General features: G+C 40.4%; 1 protein-coding gene across 1 annotated transcript in view; it reads left to right on the forward strand.

The window, feature by feature from the left end:
- si:dkey-70p6.1 (uncharacterized protein LOC570575 homolog) overlaps positions 1–21,084 on the forward strand; it is a 43,112-nt gene that overhangs the window by 12,447 nt on the left and 9,581 nt on the right. Inside the window, exons 2-3 of the mRNA XM_036578330.1 lie at positions 15,772–15,991; positions 19,900–19,957. Coding sequence (XP_036434223.1) covers positions 15,858–15,991; positions 19,900–19,957 — 192 coding nt within the window. The 5' untranslated portion in view covers positions 15,772–15,857. The remainder of the gene's footprint in view (positions 1–15,771; positions 15,992–19,899; positions 19,958–21,084) is intronic.

Consider the following 21,084-nt stretch of genomic DNA (forward strand, 5'->3'; position numbering starts at 1 on the left):
CACCGCTAGATGCCACTAAATCTTACACACTGCGGCTTTAAAGTGCATTAAACAACTGCATGTTTCATGACAAATAGAGTGTGATTAGCTGATGATGATTAGCAGGACACTATGCATAATAAAAAACAATGATTGTGTGCATAGTGTTTGGTAATATTATATATATATATATATTATATATATATATATATATATATATATTGGGGGTGCGGGAAATAATCGATTCTTAGATGCATCGCAATGCGGACGTGAACGATTCTGAATCGATTCACAAACGTCAAAAAGCGATTTTCTAAATAATTAATTTATAACGTAATGTTGACGGAACGCAAAGGGCGGAACCTGGAAGTGGGTAAGTGCAGCGCCCGGACAGTCTGTGGCGGCACATAACAAAAACACACATGGATGAGTGAGAAATCTGACCGGCAGCCTCTGCATTAAAAGCCAGCTTAGGTCAGGAGTCACAACCCAAATGATAAGAAGAGCCATTTTGTCCTTTCAACAAAAATCAAACCACTTTGGCAGCCACAACATTTATGTCCAGTGTGTCTCCGTATGTGCGAATGTCCTAGTTTAAGTTAGGTTAAAAATATAAACGAAAACACAGATTTACTTTGCTCTGCTTTAAGCTTTAGCTTTAGCCGCTTTCCTCCCATCTCCGCCAGAAAACTTCTCCTCTAAAGTAGATCAGTTTCTCGTAAAATGTCTCTCAACATGCACCTGTTTTCCGAGGCTGAAGTCGCTTCTTATTCTCCAGCTTCTTGTTAGAATTTTCCCGTTCCACCTTAAATTCGGCCTGAGGCGCCGAATGTAAATGCAGGTGGAACGGGAAAATTCGAAAGAGAAACGACTTCATCTTCACAACTTTTGTGTTTGACAGTCTCTCGTTGCAGATTTAACGTACCAGGAAACAACTGCAGTGCTTATTAATGCGAATAACGCATCGTTGCTATGTGACCTGCAATCTGCCAGTTCTCTGTCGTTGCGAAATGTTGCACACATCCTGTCTCATAGATATTTTACTGACATAGCGGACCCCCCTCCCGTCTCTACAACGAACTAGACCAAAACTGAAGTTATAAAATCACTAAAGAAAACGAGCAGAATAGCTGTAATGTGCTGCGTGGACTTCCATTACCACTGGATCTTACGTCACCCTAACAGCGCATTTTATCACAGATGAGTGGCAGCAGCGACTTATGTGCTCCAAACAATAGCAGTGAATTAGAGTCTTCTTTCACTTGCCACATCACTTCCATATGATTTATTAATAAAAGATATTGGAAGTATATTCATTATGGATCATTACAGATACTTTGCTTTAAAAGTACCAAGTCCGCACACAGTGAGAGAAAAGAAATCCTGTATAGAAAAAAAGATGCATCGAGATGCATCGATAATGGTTTTATAATCGCATCACAGCCCTCTGAATCGTAATCGAATCGAATCGTGAGGTGCCTAGAGATTCCCACCCCTAATATATATATTTTTTTTCTTGAAATATGGAACTGTAGGTGCTTTTTTGTCTGTTCCAACTTATCAGACCTCATGTCCTGATGCACATTGGGTATCATGAAAATTAGTGTTCTGCATTCTGAATAATTTTGATATTCGAGTATCCATAAGATATCCGGTTAACTGTATTGTGTGGAAAACAACAACAACAAAAAACAGATTTCGACTGAAATCAGCATAGAGCTGTGGCTTTTTAGATGACAGTACTGGTGCTCCACAAAAAAAAACTATCACAGAGAAATACATTTCATAACATCCTTATTATTCAATAAAATTGGGTAGGTGTTCATGTTGTGGCCATATCGCCCACCGCTATTGCTGATGCAGGTGTTCAACTGCGCACACTGATCTTTTATAATCTTTATAGAAATGTATTTTTAGTAAATTGGGATGCTCTGGAGCAGACACACATGAGCCGTGCCTAATGGCAGACGTCAGCTAGAGGCTCCCCAGTTATGCCACATCCTCCAGCATTGGGGGCAGTGGCACACCATCCAGTACCTTTGGAAAGAGTTAAGGTGGCGCTTGTGATCCAGAACTAATCATCCAACATCAGTATCTGACCTCAGTAATGCTCTTGTGGCTGAATGCAATCAAATCCTCACAGCAATGTTGCAACATTTAGTTTAAAGCTGTTCCAAAAGAGTAGAACCTGTCATATTGCCCACTTCTGCTGTAGAAATATGCAGAATATGAAAGCTTCTTCCCTTCAGTTAAGAGCATCCTAATGACAGTCTGTAGAAAACAGCCAATACATTATGACTAAACAGCCACTACATTATGACAGTCAAATTCATTGGTTGCAGCTTTGCATGCATTTATGCTCACAGTTGTATTTTTGAATCTAATGTGTATTTTTTAATACACAAAGCTTTCTCCTTTGCCTCAAAGGCAGTGGCGCTTCTTCACAGGATCTGAATCAGCTGTCTCCAGTAATGCTGTGTCATCACATGAATTAAAGATAACGTGATTATAATTTGAGAGGAACGATCCGTGTTGCTTAAATAATTGCTCATATTTTGCTGTTTTTTTTTTTACTAATTAAACATGAAAATGTCCTGTCTTGCTTGAATGCATTAGTCAGGTTTTTTTCTTTTTTGAGGCCTGCAAGCGAAACCTAAAAGTAGAGATGGAGACAGCACAGCAGGGACAAGCTTCTGGTTCGTTCCCAACCGTGACCGTGCAATTAAGCTGTAGGGGGAGATGGCTGTTTGCTGGTTAATTAGGCTATCAGGCAGTACAGTAGGCCTACTACAGCCAGCTTCCAGAGAAGTGCTGTGGAAATAATAAAGTCCCATCTGCCAACAGCAGATGATCTTGTGACTAGAGGCACTGAATCTGACTTTCCTTTTGCATTCTTTATCCTCTTCTCTGAGGCCATGCTCCGTCTGAAGGCATATTTGAACCCTGTTCCGATACAGCGGAGGTGTGAGCTTGGGGATTAGAGCTTTATATCAGAGCCCCAGGTATATGTGTTATGGCTGCTGGACAAGGCTCTGTTAGTGTAGAGGACGGTAGGCTAGGTGGGCTAGTGTGGAGGGGTTATCAGAGTTCTGTGTGCACAGCATGAGATTGGCAGACTTTAGAGAGGGCCTGGAGATTGCTCTGCAGTGGCAAGGTGTCACTCCTATTAGAGAAAGAGAGAGAGCGTTAGACAGAGTGAGTGAGAGACATAGGGTTAGAGACAGACTGAGTGAGGGAGGAGGAAAAGCTGAGGAAAAGGAGGAATTGGTCAGGCGGTGGGCTTGGCAAGAGAGGCAGTGCCGCAATTCTGTCTGCCTGGGCGAGAAAGAGCGAGAGTGAGAGATTATAGGGATCGGCAGGGCCATAGAGGAGGCAGCAATTGGATGCATCTGTGCATGCGGTCAACTGCTACAGTCTGTTTAAGGGCCACTTTGAAAGCCATCTCTGAATGACGTTTTCAAATGTGTGGAGCAGCACCTTCACCCACTGCACCATTCTGACCAAAGCTGAGAAGAAGGCCCCCCCAAATAATTCTACATTGTGGCCAGTCAATATACATATTGATCTATCTGTATGTTGCTCCGCCCACAAATGCATAAATGCATTCTTCTTAGTGACTGTTGCGAGATTGGACAAGCTTTGTAGAATTTTGGCTAAAATTCCGCTCAATCAAATGAGAAATTGTAGCATACATGTTTGTCTAAATGCATAAATGTAAAATGTTTGTACACACATGAAAGTTTATACTTTTGGGATAGATCGGGTACTTTTTTTGTGTTCCTTAAAGAACCATGTTTGAAATTGAGATTTGTGACTCTGACCCCTTTTGAAGGTTAAAGGAACCTTCACATAATGTGAAAGTTCTGTACCAGTTTATGTGAAAGTTCCACTTTATGGGTTCTTCTGAGAAATTGGGCAGTGGTTCTTCAAGTTTTAAAAAGGTTCTTCAAGCTCACACATCGCATTTACAATTGACAAACAAACCATAGTTTTTCTATGGCGTTGCTCAAAGAAGAGTGAAGGTGAGTTAATGGTGTAGTATACATCACTAGCCCCTGTAGCGTTGCTGAAATTGGTTACTTAAAGGGCAAAAAACAGAAAGCATGAAAATACAGCTAAGGTTAGCTAGTAGGGATGCACAATAATATCAGAATCATATCAGTTATCAAATCATTTGCTTAGAAAATATCAGCTTTGGCCAGATGTTAAATTTGACCAGAGGTGATAAATTTGGGTCCAAAAGTAAAACTCTCCACAGGATTTTGCTCCAAATGCCTGGACACCCCTGGTGATGGTTTGAGCTAACTAGAGGAGCCAGGCAGTCAGAACAAAATCCTGGTGAGGGTTTTTACTTTCTGGACCTGAATTTACCACCTTTGGATTTGAACGATATTTTAAACGGATATTTGATGATGTGATTATTGTTTTCTGGAAGAGCAGAATGCATAGGTGACACTGGGCTACTGGACTAAAATATGTGTGTTTTGTTTTGCTGCATTTGTAATCCAACAGAAATAAATTGCTGCTGTTGGAGTAAAACCATGTATCACCCAAAAGGTAACTTTACAGGAGAAGGAAGAAACAGTCTTAACTTTTAATGGAAGTTAAAGTATTTTGCATGTACTGTTGTACCATTTCTCTTGATCTTTTCATTATAATATTTTAACACAAAGTAAAGGTATAAAAGTGAAAAATAAGTTTGTTGTGAGTGTCAGTGACTAAATATTATATTTCTCTGTAAGTCTAATACAGATGGGTATGATCCCAGTTTCTACATTTCAGCTTATAAATGTTTCTGTATCACCATCATTATCAGCACCAGCATCACCAGAAACATACATCAACATTGACCCACAATGCCCATATCAGTGCATTCCTGAAGTTTCAACTTGCTGTTCAGTGTATCAATAAAAGGTTTATTCCTAAAAGTCTCAATATCACAAGACCCAAATTATAACTGATCTGTCATATCAATGTGACCTTTCACATGCAAATACTCATTTAATCTTAATAATGGACTCAAAATATACATATTTTGAGTTGTGTGCTACATGTTTTCATTAAGTTTAATGTGATTTTTGCCAACATTCTGTAAAGCTTGTCTGAGGCTAGGTGGTTTTGGTCCTAGGCTATGAGTAAAGTGCCCTCACAGGCAGCCAACAAATCATTACCTCCCTCCCTACCAAAAGATCAAAAGTTGTCTCTTTTTCAGAGTCAGAACATGCTACTGATCAAAACTGCCTACACTCTGGCATTTGAGTGGGCACTGCTCTGGAGGAAATGTGTCCTACAATACTAAAACACCTAGTAGATAGGGAAGCTAGCCATTGCTGACACTATAATTGGTGGAGGTTGATGCATCAGCTTTTCTTAAAATGTAATCCTGACCTTAATTTTCTGAGCTAAAAACATACTACTCTTGGCCTGGAGACACGACTTAGGGGCATCTGCACCTGCTGTAATCCTGCAGATTGTCTGCAGCCTCCTGTGTCTCCACAATCATTACCAGAGAGTGTTATTTTGTAGTTTGAGTCCACTGCTGGATATGCCTGGGCTGCATGGCCAGCAGTTGGATAGAAACCAGCAGTGATGGTCATGAAATTGGATTCCCATCAACAAAAACTCACTTCAGCCTCCATCTGGTCAAACTAATGGTGTGTTCATTGTAGAGTGGTTCCTGATGCAGCTTGTTTGTAGACATTCACACAATCATAGGCATGCAATATGCAATTATCTCAAGATCTTTGTCTTGGGGGTCTGGGCTCTCTTGCATTAATTTGAAGCATGGAGAGGCAGCAACATATCTCAGTGGATCTCATTCATTTTTATTTGGAAGTGTCAGTCCTGACATAAGCAGCTACAAGGTGAATGATGGAACTGACACATAAAGTTTGGGAGATGTAGCGCATTTAAAAAGTAGAACTTTATGCAGATGAATCCAACCAACATGGTGCATTAATACAATCAGAAAGCACGTGGTGTGTGCATTTTCATTATATACAGTTTACAATATATGAACAATATCTACAGTTCCACTTATCAAACATTCCAGTGCAACTTGGAAAACAAGCCAGTTCCAAATCCTAATTATTAAAACCTCTGCATAATTCAGTGGTTGAGATGTAAACTCATCCAGAGTGTTTTAAAATTGTTCATTGTGGAGAAACTATGACTGTGTCCAGACTGCAGGCAAATCAGATTTGTTTCTCAAATCAGATCTTTTGAAGTGACTGTCCGCAATCTTATTTGGAAGTGATCATATCAGATTTGTGTGTCCAGACATCACCAACTTATCTGCATGGGTTGCTGTGGAAACTACGTAGGTGTCGGTAACTACATAGCTACAATGGTGATGCGGATTTTAAGTGCAGATGCAAGTGAGATGGTAGTGTCTCATCTCACCCTCAGGACTCTTCAAAATTCTCTGGCATATCTTTTGCGCTCTTCTTGGATATGAGCACTTCCATCAGTCTGGATTTGACATTGTTGTATGTCGCTTTGCGAGTGAGAGACTCAGGCCTTGTTCAGACTGCCAGCCCAAGTCTGATTTATCCGGATTGTAGCCAGATTGATTTTTGTAAGTCTGGACAGCAAAAAACTGCATGAAATCCAATTTTTGCCAATCATATCCAAACCACATTTGGAAGTAGTTTGAAATGCAATTCCAACAGGATTTTTACAAATCTCGGTCTGAGCGGCCAAGTCTTTTGCGTCATTTGCAATGCAACAAACAATGACTATGTCAAATCCAGAGTGTTGGAAGTGCTGGGGTTCAAGAAGAGTGTCAAAGAGTCATGCTTATGCCTGAGAATTGTGAAGAGTTTGGAGGGCAAGATGATGCACCTCCATCTCACCTGCATCTGCGTTTGAAATCCGCTCCTGCAGTCTGAACACAGCCTCAGATTTCTTTACAGTAGTAGTGATAGAAACCAGCTGTCAAAATATGTTTGCACTGGGGACTATTTTGCCTCATACCCCTCCACCATGAATTGGGTGAAAAAATTACGTTTTAGGCCAAAACCTTTATCGTAGCTATCATAAAAGTGTCAGGCAGTGTATTCACAAACATTTTATGTAATAAGGCATTAAAGCAGCACTATTTAATTTTTTTTTATTTAGCATTGCTGAGTATGGAGAAAAAATAACATGCTAAAATATGGTGTGCATGCGCTGCTGTGAGTCATGCTGTAAAGCCTGAAATGATCCTTTAAAAGTCAGAGGTACCAGGACGGATTTGGCGGGGGTTTTTTGGACCACGTAATATGTCTTTATGTTTTGCCATACAGGCTCAAAGAGAAGGTCTGACTTGATGCTTAGGACTTAAATGCAAAATCAACATTATACTGATGGGGCTCCCGAGTGGCTCAACCGTCTAAGTGTTGGCCCTATCATCAGGAGATCGCGAGTTCGATCCCTGGTGATGCTACAGCCATCCGTAGCCAGGAGTCCAAGAGAGCACAATTGGCCTCGCTCTCTCTGGGTGGGTAGGATGGCCCCTCCTTCTCCCCCATTGCTTAACGCGATGCTAGTCAGCACAGGTGTCTGTTAGCTGAGGTAACAGATCTGGCGGTTGACGCTTTCCTGTGAGCGCGTTCGGCTGTCCAATGACGTTGTGTGAGCGGCAGTTCGAAAAGAAGCGGTGGCTGGTTTCACAGGTCTTGGAGGAAGCCTGTGTTAGCCTTCACCCTCCTAGCGTTGATAGTATCGTGTGATTGGGGGAGTCCTAACTAGCGGGTGGAATTGGCAACGACTAAATTGGGGAGATAATTGGGTATTATACTGATGAAGATATGATGAATATGAAATAATTCACTCACATCCTCAGAAGACACGTCCTTTACCAAGTGTCTTTTTTCGAATGCTCTTTTAACACACTTGCAAAAGTCAGATTCAAAATGTTCTTCAGCCGTTGCATGCAATTGCATATTTTTACCAGAGAGGTCTCCAAATCTCCAAATCCTACATAGTGTTGCTTAAAATGCTTCAGACATCTGGTTCCTGGTTCCCCACAGTTCTGAAAGTTTCTTTAGAATGGGGCATGTCACATTAAACCACTCTGAATGACTCTGTTTACTTTTTTTAAACATTTAATTATGCAAACATTTTTAAAAATCATTTATCTGCAAGCAGTTAACTCGTACCTCCTCCCCCAACCTGGAATAGGAATGTACAGCCACTGCTTATCAACTACTGTGTCTTATGGAAATACTAGTACTTTCCTGTTCAGCAGAGAAATACTTATACATATAAATATATAACGACTGAATCAGTTCACTCCAGTGATAGTATATTGGATTCATACTACATAATTATAATATCCATAAAGATCTTTTTGATAGCATCATTAGCAGCACTTTTACTGCCTGTGGACACCTGGCACAGAAGCTCTGTATGTGTACTGCAAAGTACTGTGGAAATGCAGAAAAGCTAAGAAAGAACACTTTGTTTTGGAGTTCCGTAATTAAAGAGGAATAATGTGCATCCCCATAGGAGCACATGAGCTACTGAAAGAGTTAGTAACAGAGATAAGCAACAGTGGTAGAAGGCTGAGCTCACCGTTCAAAATAGACATGTGCTCCCTGTGCTGGTTTAGCCACAGTGGAAATCCCACATTATAGCAAAAAAATTAAAGAAAGTGTTTTATGTCTGCATTGGGGGGAGGGGGAAACCCTGAAACTGAAGGAGTGGGAGAGTGTTGCGTGTTTTCAAGAGAAACACAGATGGCAAGAGGCATTTGGGTGATATTTATGGTAGCAGGTCCAGGATTGCAGTAATTGAAACTGTGGTGAGATTTCAAAGAGGCACATGCACAGAAGCGTATAGTTGTTCCATAATCAAGTATGTTATGTGCCTTTCTTTGGAAACAAACTGGCTGCTTGGACCTAGCGTGTTGTGTACTCACAATTGATAGGTACATAGTAGATCTGTTGTCATGCATAGTTTGTAAGCCACCCTCATTTGTCACCCCCCATTAATTATTGGTCAGTTACCAAACACAGGGCCACTGTTGACCATTACATGGGAGTTCGTTCCACCACCTGGGTCCCAGGACAGAGAAAAGTCTTGATGCTTGTCTTCCAGGTGTCTTGAAGGATGGCGGGTCAAGCTGAGCCATACTTGAAGCTCAAAGGGCTGTAGGTATGGTTCGAGTTTTGACCATTGCCATTAGGTAGGGAGGGGCTGGTCCATTTTTGGCTTTGTAGGCAAGCATCAGGGTTTTTAAAACTGATGCGTTTAGCTACAGGAAGCCAGTGAAGGAAGCGCAGCAGTGGAGTGACGTGACTGAACTTAGGAAGATTCAAGACAACCCATGCTGCTGCATTCTGGATGAGTTGCAGGGGCCTGATGGCCCACAGAGGAAGACCAGCCAAGAGTGAGTTGCAGTAGTCAAGCCTCAAGATGATGAGAAACTGAACTAGCACCTGGGTGGCCTCTCAAGTGAGAAAGGGTCGAATCTGCTGGATGTTGTACAGGAGAAACATGCATGACAGAGTCAGGTTCGCAATATGAGCTGAGAACAATAACCAGCCACCCAGAATCACACCAAGATTCTTGCATCTTCAGACCAATCAATCAAAGAGTTCTCGAATGAGATGGCAAGATCATGGTGAGGAACTGTAGTTCCACGGAAGAACAGCAGCTCAGTCTTGCTAGGATTGAACTTCAGGTGGTGAGCTGTCATCCATAAAGAGATGTCAGTCAGACATTCCGAGATGCGACTGGAAACCTGAGTATCAGAGTGTCACCATTAGTTGGGTGTCATCAGCATAGCAGTGGTAAGAAAAACCATGAGTGGATAGTACATCACCCAGAGTACGAGTGTAAAGTGAAAAGAGAAGAGGCCCCAGCACCGAGCCTTGTGGGACACTAGTGGAGAGCCTGCATGGAGTGGATGTGGACCCTCTCCATGTTACCTGATAAGAGCGCCCCTCCAGATAGGGCTTAAACCACTTCCACGTGGAGGCAGTGATTCCAAGGTTGGTGAGGACGGACAGAAAGATTGTGTGGTTGACACTGTCAAAAGCTGCAGAGAGGTCAAGGAGAATCAGAACAGATGACAGTTTGGCTGATCTTGCTGCTTGGAGCTTCTCAGTCGCTGCTATGAGGGCAGTTTTTGTTGAGTGCACTGGTTAGAAGCCAGACTGGTTGGGGTCCTGGAGCTGGTTCTGAGTGAGAAAGAGAGACAGTTGATTATAGACTGCATGTCCAAGAATTTGTGAGAGGAAAGAGAGGAGTGATACTGGTCTGTAGCTGTTGACATCAGAGCTGTCAAGCATTGGCTTCTTCAGGATGGGAATCACTCTTGTCAGTCTTGAATGATGATGCTAATCACTATTCGTATATTCGTTACGCTTCATCATGGGAAGGTGGAGGAAATATACAGTCTAACAATTTGGTGAAATGTGATGTTTTTGCTTATATTTGCGTGAGTATGTTATGTTATACTTTGTCACTCCAAAACGTGAGTGCCTGAACATGAGCACGTTGCTAAGGACGCCTTGTTAAGGACGTGGCTCAGAAGACTGAGATAGCATGGCTTTATCGCTAACTTCTTGATGTTAGCTAGGTCCACTGAGAGAACTCATGTTAAAGACAAGTCCTCATTAGCATCCAACGTGACACTTGTAAGCTTTGTTAGCTCATAAGCTTATCTGAAGAAGCAGCTGCTTCTGTAACAGGTGTTAATGTCACTGTGAGGTTGTTAGTGGTTCAGTAACCAGAAATATAGTGATTAGAAACTGACCATTGATCAAGAGTTAGAGGATATCTAACACAAGGCAACAGATGGTGTTTTTAATAAAGTGGCTGCTGATTGTAGATGCAGGCTATAGAAAGTTGAGCATCTGTTTGAAGGGTAGTGAAAGACGTTTTAGAGAACTTCATTAAGTTGATGTATTAGAGCATCTAATTTCTGGGCTCAGTTTTGTTTGTTCTAGAAGTTGAAGTTAGCATGCAAGAGACGTTTTGTCCGTAGAAGAGCAGGCCGTAGGTCCTTTGTGGATCAGTATGTTAACAATGTGGTGTGTTGCAGCACTGATTCAAATTCTTTCAGAGTTCAGCGTAGGTGCCGACGGCGCCTGCAGCGTTTGAGACGGAATCCAAGTCTTGGGTGTGTTTACTCGCCTGTGAAAACCACATCACACTAACAAGGGCTTCTTCCCCCCTGAGAACGAGCGAGAGACAAAAAAGAGGTTGGGGAGGAGGGGAGCACGACAAAATTGAAAAAATTTCCTTGCATCCTCTCGTTTTCCTGCCACGTTTTTTGACATCTTGGCGCGCCGGAGCTTGCCTGTGTACGGAAATATTTTTAGCCCTCATCATGACTCACAGCTCCCTTTGATGCTACACCAATCACGAGCCAAATGATTAAAACACACTCGTTTTTGATTTCAGCATCCACCCGCTGCCAAATTAGACCATGATCAATAAACAAACAGGCAGACAGACACACAAAGCAAGCATCCCCCTTCCTCCCACACACAGAGACACACACACAGATACACACGCTCCATATCATTTTAAGTCAAGGCCTGTCATATGATATTTCCTAATATTCATATAGCTATTATTGCTGCTATCACTGAGGGCAATGTGGAGGCAAATAATCATGAATAAAAAGCCTGTACATGGAAGTGGGAAGCAAATGACCCATTCAGGGTGGGAATCTCATTCAGGAATGTTCATTCACATCTCCAGCTGGCATGTAAAGGACAGAAGATGTTGTATAGGCTAACAGGAGAATAGGAGGATAGCGGTGCTGGCAGTGAATGGACGAGTATACACTAGACACTTGTTTTGCTGTTAGTTCATTTCAGTGAGCATTTATGTATCCTGTCAACGTCCCTGCAGTGTCCCTATTGAGAAGGTGGCCCTTGTGCAGCGAGGGAGTGGTTGTGGGGCTGGAGGAGACGGTGTGGATGGGGGGATGAGATGGAGGCGTGGGTGGAGAGTTGGGGGTTGTGTGTCTGGGTCACGGCTACCCCAGAGGCATTGGAGTCTACGTAACTGTAAGGAGGGTAAAGGGGGGAGGAATGGGCATTACGGCTGTTTTCACTGTAGATGGCACAGTCTCACTCACAGATATAGGCAACAGTCTTTCACTTAATGTGATGACTTGTACTGTATGTATGTTAGGGGTGGGAATCTCTAGGCACCTCACAATTCGATTTGATTAAGAGTCAGAGGGCTGCGATGCGATTATAAAATGATTATCGATGCATCTTTTTTTTCTATACAGGATTTCTATTTTCTTACTGTCTGAGGACTTGGTAGTTTTAAAGCAAAGTATTTGTAATGATCCATAATACGTTTATGTCCAATATCTTTTATTAATAAAACAAATGGAAGTGATGTTTCTCAACGACTGAGAATGGGCATGCAGACTGCAGGTCACATAGCAACGAGGTTTCGCCTGGCTAGTAGCGAATGAAAAAGGAAAAGAGAAAGACAGACGAACATTTGGAGATGAACAGACTTATTCGCATTTATAAGCAGCGCACTTGGTTTCCTGGTACGTTAAATCTGCAACGAGAGACTGTCAAACACTAAAAAGTTGTGAAGATGAAGTCGCTTCTCTTTCGAATTTTCCCGTTCCACCTTAAATGGTGCTGTATTTACATTCTGGGCCTCAGTCAGAATTTAAGGTGGAATGGGAAAGTTCAGCAAGAAGCTGGCGAGTGAGAAGCGACTTCAGCCTTGTAAAACAGTCGAACGCTGAGAGACATTTTACAAGAAACTATTCAACTTTTGAGAGAGCAGAGCAGAGTAAGTCCGCATTTTCGTTTATATTTTTTAGCCTAAACTAGGACCTTAACACATACTGGACATAAAATGCTGTGGCTCCCAAGGTGGTTTGATTTTTGTTGAAAGGACAAAATGGCTCTTCTTATGATTTGTGTTGTGACTCCTGATCTAACCTGGCTTTTAATGCAGAGGGTGCCGGTCGGATTTCTCGCTCATCCAGTTGTGTTTGTTATGTGCGTTTCACGGGGTGTCCGGGCGCTGCATTTACCCACTTTAAAGTTCCGCCCTTTGCGTTCCGTCAACATTACGTTATAAATTAAATATTTAGAAAATCGATTTCTGACGTTTGTGAATCGATTCAGAATCGTTCACGTCCGCATCGCGATGCATCTAAGAATCGATTTTTTCCCACACCCCTAATGTATGTTGTATATATGTATATATTTTGAATGGCTATGTAAATGGCAATGGTTTACAATATAAAACATCTGTTTTTCTTTATCTTTACATAATAAAGACAAGAAAACTTTTCAGTTGTAAACTGTAGTATCATATTATTTATTAGCTTTGGCTGTCTGGATAGAATTAATAAGAATAATAATGGATAATAATAATTAATTGTAATTATTTATGAAAATAATAATAATAACAAAAATAATAATAAATATTATTGTTGTTGATTTGCTATTAATATAACTATAATACCAATATATTAGCAATATACTATTAGCTATTATTAATATTTTAATTAGTTTTTTGTATACTGTGGTATGATACTGCTTTTGTACAGATTTGAGTTCATATCATCCACCCTATTACACAACATAGCAGTTATCACAATACTGGCCTTTGCAATATTGATATCGCAGATAGTTGTGATATGCAAATGAGCCCTCCAGTTTTTTGTGAGCATCTTGACCAACCTCGTACATTCCAGGTGAATTTCTGTGAGTGATCTGATTAACCAGTGGATCCACATGATTCAGCAAACATAAATAATAACAAAAGCCAGTTGGTAATCATGTTAAATAAACGGTTTTCCAATATAAGGCATATTGTAGTCACGATATGAAGCTGTATAATCACAATAACCACATCGTCCATATCGTGCAGCCTTACAGTAATGGATACATATGTCCAGGTTCAGTACTGTGCACAAGTCAGAGTGCGCCCTTTGTTTATTTTTATATCCAGTCAAAACAGTCATTAAGTTGGTTATTTTTCAATAAAATATCATTTATTACATTAGTAGAAATGGACACAGACGTTCAGTGGTCTGGAACTGATAGTAACGTAGTTTACAAGGTTGTTTTAAATGGTCTTTAATAGTGTCACTGCTTTTTATTTTGAGGAATAAATATCACTGCCTGGTTTGAAACTGCGCTGAATTTTGATTGGAGTGGAAAGTCATGGGTCCACAGTGTCAGCTGATACTGTGATAAATGGTGACCCTAGGAGCAAAGCTGTGGCATCGTTTCAGAAAGTTGTAGACTTATATATGTAAATAAAGCTTTCTCATTCTCAAATTGCACCTGGTTGCTTTTCATTTTCCTCTTTTATTAAATCTCTATTTATTGATGTGTTGCTTCATGACATGAATAGTTCAAGCAGTATAGCTTGCCTGAATTAGCAGCAATAATTCTTCTGTTATCTTACCCAAACAAACAGGTTCAGTGTAGGATCTGATAAGAATACATTAAGGCATGCATGCCATTGCCTTTGCTTGATCCTAGCAAGAGAAGCACTTCTAGCCATGGACAGGTTTAGTGCCTGATGCTTGTGAATCTGTCAGCGTGAAAAGATCAAAAATGCCCCCCGAACGGAGGCAGCTGAGGATAATAGTGCGCGCCGAGGGCTGAGTGACAGTCAATGGGGCGAAAATGACAGAGTGAGAGTGAGAGAAATGGAGATAGATGGAGCTGGGGCTTCCTCTTCTCTCACACGCTCTCGCGTTTCATTCACACAGCATAACGCAGGGCTTCAGGGAAGGGGAGAGAGAGACAGAGAGAGAGAGTCCTGCAGAGACTCATCATTTATTTGTGTAAGTGTTGACATTTGGGCTAACTCACTTTTAGCAAAAAGGGTTCCACATAGTACCAAAAAAGGTTCTGTGACCCTTTTTTGCTCTACACTGTAAAAATGTTTTGGTCTTAAATTTTTAAATTAATCTGACTTCTGATTGCTGTGATGGACTGGCGACCTGTCCAGGGTGTATCCTGCCTTCCGCCCAATGACAGCTGGGATAGGCTCCAGCACCCCACCACAACCCAGAAGGATAAGCGGTTTAGATGATGTGTGTCTGTGTGTGTGTGTGTGTGTGTGTGTATGTGTGTGTGTGTGACTTCTGATTGTAAGTTAAAAGGTCAAAGAGTTACCTCAAAGAAACTTATTACGTGTTATGTTTATGAATATGCTGCCTGATGCCTGAGACATTGTTTTACAACAGTTTTGATTTTTTGTTTTGGCCTAAAATGTCATTTTAAATTCCATTCCGGGTGGAGATATACATACATGTTGTGAGGCAAAATAATTCCTAAAGAAAACATATTTTGTCAACCACCATTGTACCATAATCAACATTACATATAAAACCGTGAAAACACATGTAGATTCACTGGACATTTTGTCTGGTAAAGAAAACAGCTATATTTGCATTGTAGACAAATCTAGCCTGAAATAGCACATATATTGTGTGATGTGATGATGTTAGCTGTGTAGTTCTTCATGTGGGGTAGTAGAGTGTTTTGAGTAATTGATAGTCTACTTTTAGAAGCTCATCTTAAGTAAACTGCTTCAATTAAAAAAGTTCATTTTAAAGCTGAGTAGTTCTAAAGGAGGAGTAGACTGATATCGTTATCAGCCGATACTCTGTTTCAGTATCAGTATCTGTATCCATATCTGAAAGGAAAAAGTGTTATTGTGCTATCTCAGTTCTGTGTATAATCATCACCTTAGAGAACCCCTGTAGAATCTCCTATCTTAAGGGTGTAGAGAGAGTGCAACAAAGTAGAACTTAACTGCAACCTTTCTCCCCTCTCTGTCCCTCAGATCCTGTGGAGAGTGTGTTGTACAGAGTGTGTGCGTAGGAGAGAGCCGGTGGGAGCGAACGAGCCAGCGTGTGTGAACACTCTCACATGGCCTCGATGCAGGACGGGGTGAACTTCACTGCTCCCCCCTACGGCAAGGTGTTGCTGCTCGGGGCCATCGCCGCTGCCTCGGCTTTCGTCGTCACCATCCTCATCGTTGTGCTGTGTGTGGGCTGCCAGAGGTGAGTGGCAGGAGAACATTCCCAACACACTGAACACAGGCATCCACACACAGGAGCAGAAACACTGCCACAGGCCACAGACTCTGGCACACACACACACTCCTAAAGAAGTCACTTGACAAAAAAAACCTAATTTACATCATTTCCCTTTTCCCCCAAATGTAGTTGATCAGTCAAGATAGCAAGAGGATAGCAGGCCACTGCTGACCCGCTGACGGCTAAGCTGGTGGCCCACTGGCATTTTGTTCAGCGTTTTCATTGCGGCCCGCTGGTGATTAAGCAGATTATTAGGACAAAATGCAACTTATAATCACTTGTTTTTCCACTCTGCTTTTTCTTTTCTAATTTATTTTTGTTTTCATTTCTTTCTTTCGTTATCCTTTGTAAATAAGTAAATAATTATAATAGCAATATCATAAATACAGCAGGTTATACAGCTGTAACTTAGCACAGTAATGTTTTTAATAAAAGGCCTAGTCATTATTTTTTTCTTTTAGTTGTGTGTAATATTTGTCTAAGTTTATTTTCCAAAATAAAAGATTATGTTCATTTAAAATATGTTTGAGGAGATTAAAAACTAGTTAGTCCTGTATGCAGGACAATAATCTGGGTGGTCCGAGGGTGGACCAGTTGTTGACCAGTGGGATGCTGACTTTATCAAGCTAGCATACCAATATATGTTTGCTATCTATGTGTTTTGTGTGTGAAGTTTGCTTCTTTAGTTGTGCACTGAAGCTACGAGGCTGTGGCTAAGAAGTTATGGTAGCTTATGTACTCTAGTTAGCACTGTGCAATCTGTGCCTTGGTCATCACACATGTGGCTAAAAACACATTGTGTTCTCTTGTACAAATTGCTGTACTAGGTCTATACCAGGTCTACTTGAAATTACTTAACAGCTCAACACAGTTTGAAGTAGCAGTGTTCACAAACTGTTTCATGTGAGTTTGAGTCTCAAGTCTTTGGGCAATTTTAGTTTTGTTTTAAGCTGTAGGTGGTTCACTTTACAAAAATACTTTTAAACTCTTATTAAAAACCTGTCAGGTTCAACATGGCTTCAACTAAAAAGGCTTTCATTATAGAAAAGCCTTCAGTATTCGGTGTTTAAAGGAAACTTGGGTTGGTTAGTCTGTAGTTTATATAGCACATAAGCTAGCGCAATAACTAATCCAGTTGAAACTAGTTCTTAAAGAAATATGATCTGTAATTTGCTAAAATTTCAGACAGATTGGCTGACAACATTAGCAATAGTAGCTAGTGCGCTAACTAGCAACTTGCTATCCAAACTACGTTGTAGACAACCATTTCAAGTTGCTTTGCCTCTTTCCTTTAACACTGCATTTACTGCATGTAGTGCTTAATTCTGTCCTTAAGACTTAAGGTTTTTTCTAAAAGGAAAGGCTTGTTATTTGAAGTTGTATTTAACCTGATGCTGCTGTTCACATAGCAAGCAGATAGCTGGCCACTGTTGACCTGCTGACAGCAAAGCTGGTGGTCCACTGGCTTTTTTGCTCAGCGTTTTCTGGGCAGCCCACTGGTGGTTAAGCAGAGTATTAGACAAAATGCTGCTTTTCATTGCTCATTTTACCCTCACAGTCCAATTTACTTATTTGTCTTCCAGTTCTTTCTTTAGGTATCTTATGTAAATTAGTGTAGTAAATAATTTTAATCTAGCACAGTGTCAGCACATGTTCAGCATCATTTTATATGAGGAATAGGATTTTTTCTCCCTCAGTTCTTTGTAGTATTTGTCTTAAATTATTTTCCTAAATAAGAGACTATGTGCATCTACAATCTGTTTGAGGAGAATAAAAACTAGTTAGACCTTGTATGCAGGACAGTAAAACTGGTTGGTACAGGAGTGGACCAGCAGTGGTCTACAGTCAGCGGGGTGCCGACCTGATCGAGCCCGCATGCCAGTATATTCTTGCTATGTGGGTGTGAGCTGTGGGAGAATGAAATTGCAGTAAATGCAGAAATGTTGGCCTAATTTAATCTTTTTTTTATGTTTTTATCTCAGGCTGAAATTTGAGTCATGAGTCTTTTAAGGGTGATTCTGAATCAAGTCATGACTCAGTCAACATGTGACTCAGTTAACATCTCTGCTTTGAACAATGCTAGTTGGTGAAGTATAAGCTTCTATTGCTTCAAAGTCCTTATAGGAAAGTCTGTTCACTCGGCGGCCATCTTTGCAACACCGCTGGGAAGCTATTCCCAGCCATACAATACCAAACACTATCCCTTTTGGATGAGGAGACACCGAAATATTTAAAAAGGAAGGTCAAGTTACCGCAAACAGATGCTATGTTGAGTGTTACGAGCTTAGCCAATCATATTTTAACCAGTGACCTGTCTTATTTCTTATAACATCTCTAATTACATGTTAGCTACATTAGCCTAGCTCCTGTGCAGAACTATAGAAGCAAACTTTGAACACCGAACATGGCTGGTTGACTACATTTAGGGTAGGAAAATTGTGTAAATTCGATTTTTCTTAAATCATAGCTTTTAGTAATCCACAGATCCTCTACTGGTATTGCTTATCTGCTAGATATTCATTTCATGACCCATGACTTTGCTGTACTTATACAGGAATTTAGTCCACCCTTATCACTGGTTGTTATGTGGACAAAATATAGTTCAATAAGAGGAAAATAAAGAGAAAGGTTCAATTTCATGTCAGAGACACACTCTCAGCTAATATTCAGGGCTTAGAGAGAACTTGAGTCTAAATGTCTTTGAAAGTATTTGTGAATAATAGATGTGTTGACAGGCTGTGGAGCTCTGAAAGGGAACATCATTTTGGCAGTAGTAGTGATCCTCAAACACAAGTGATTATGTTTTTCTCTCCATGTCCCTCTCTTTTATATGTATTAGTTATGACTTTCAGCCATCATTTCTCACTGTTGTAGATCTCAGAGTAATATATATGTATATATATATATATATATATATATATAGCAATATCAAGGGTATCTGTGAACCTATTACCATGAAATGAGAAAAAATTACCGTATGAAAAAATAGTCCTTGAATAATATTTTTGTGCTCTTAGTGGTCTTAAGAAACACTTTTTTTCTCTTTTTCAGAGGTAAACCCATAATGATAACTTTGATAGTATGAATTCTGTGAGATTTGCAATTTAAAGAATAGATAGCATATCAAACAAACTCTGTGCTACATGTTGAGTATAATGCTTGAATACAGCACAGAACTCTAGAATTTATCATACTGTACTATCGAATGAAAAATGTATGCGCATCTCCGCCCGCAGTAAGTCATCTGAGAAGAGGAGTCTTTTCATGTCTAGACTTTAAAATCTAGAGCTTTCCCCGCACGTCCTGCGGTCTTATCTAATCGGTGCGGGGGAATTCGGAGGTGACAGCTGACTGATGTTTTCCCGACGAGAGTAAACATATTTCTGCTCGAAGACACTCTCACACTTAGGCAAAGAAATAAAGAAATGCTCCAGAAAGTTCCACAGAGAGTATGAGGAGGCAATGGGTGTGTAGTCAACATCAGGGTCTGTGCACGACTCCGTTTTGTGAGCTACTGGAATTCCTGTGGTGATATGAGACCCATTTCACTCGTTGACTGAGTCTTGCCCTTGTGTACTGAATATAATCTGTAATTGCTTTCAAATAATCATGACATATTAGGCCTCTTCACTAATGGCCTCATTGAAGCCGACTGCATTACGCTACGTGATTAAGCAGAAGACTTGGCCTGAATCCCATTCTTGTCTAGAAAGTCAGAGGCTTCTAATCCACATTGCTAATCATCTACTCACTACTTACCCTCTAAAAGCCTGCAGTCATTTCTGAAATCAATCTGTTTGTTTAGGGACTGATAACACTGGATGGATGCTCTAGATGATCGGTGTGTTTTGTGCTCATTATGTGTTCAACAGGAAGGGGAAGAGTCACAATGGTTCTGGTGAAGAGAGAAAGCACAGACTCATGGACATGGTGACCGTCTCTTTCGTTCTTTAAGTTGTAATGAAGCTTGTTAGTTTGTGTTGTTTGCCATTAGATAGAGAAAAATGCTGTCTGGACACTGCAATAAGTCAAGCAGGCTTGCATTTAGACAAATGCAAACAGTAAAACATTTAGATTTTTGTTAATATACATTCTTAAAAATAAAGGTGACAAAAAACCCTTCTTTAGGTTGATACCATAGAAGAACCACTTCTGTTTCCCAAAATTTTAAATGGATCGTTCTTTAAAGAACCATTTTTGTAAATGAGATGATTGTAGAGAACATTTTTAAAGCTTATTCTATAACAGTTGTTATTCTATAACAACTGGGATGTGAATGATTAACTGCTTAATGACCAATGCTGTCGGTTAAATAAGCGTTAATTTAATTTAATTTATTTCCAACAACAGTTCCTATTTGGTTAGGCGGGTTTATCATTTAAATTGAGGAGTATTAACATGTTCACAGTGTTCATGACCACTTTTCAGGAGTACTGTAACTACAGCGATGTAGCATATCTAGAGAAAACATCTGCAAACGATAAAGACAAATCATTTGTCCATATTCTCGGCGGTTTGAGGAAATCGCACATGGCTGTGCAAAATTATACAGAAGGCTGAGGTGGATGGCGACGGCTTTCAAGATCTACTGAGGTAGACTGACACAAAGCTAGCCTTGGTTATGGCATTTATGTACACTTTAACTTGGGCTGGTAATAAAAGATAAATATAACTTTAGAACTTTAAAATATAGAACTTTCAGCAGCACAACATTGTATATTCCAGTCATTTTGTCAGCTTTTTAGTTTATGGTCATACAATCATAAACATATTATAGTTGTCAGACCCTCAGTTTAAACAAAACAGGGTTCTTACATATTTCACTGTGAATTTAATATGGTTTCTCCTGTTTGCTTCATAAACACGCTTATGCCTGACCCCACCACTCATAGTTTGGGTATTTCAGTTATTTTACAGTGGCCTCAGATGTGGCTCAGGCAATCAGATTTTAAACATTCTGTTTTATAATAAATATTTTGATGGGTCGTGTCCTTGTATTGTGATTATCGAAAGAATTTGTAATCCCTAATAGCAATGAAATGTTTTTATTAGAAGTG

The sequence above is a fragment of the Colossoma macropomum genome, unplaced genomic scaffold, assembly GCF_904425465.1.
Source record: "Colossoma macropomum unplaced genomic scaffold, Colossoma_macropomum, whole genome shotgun sequence".
In the NCBI taxonomy this organism is placed as follows: Eukaryota; Metazoa; Chordata; class Actinopteri; order Characiformes; family Serrasalmidae; genus Colossoma; species Colossoma macropomum.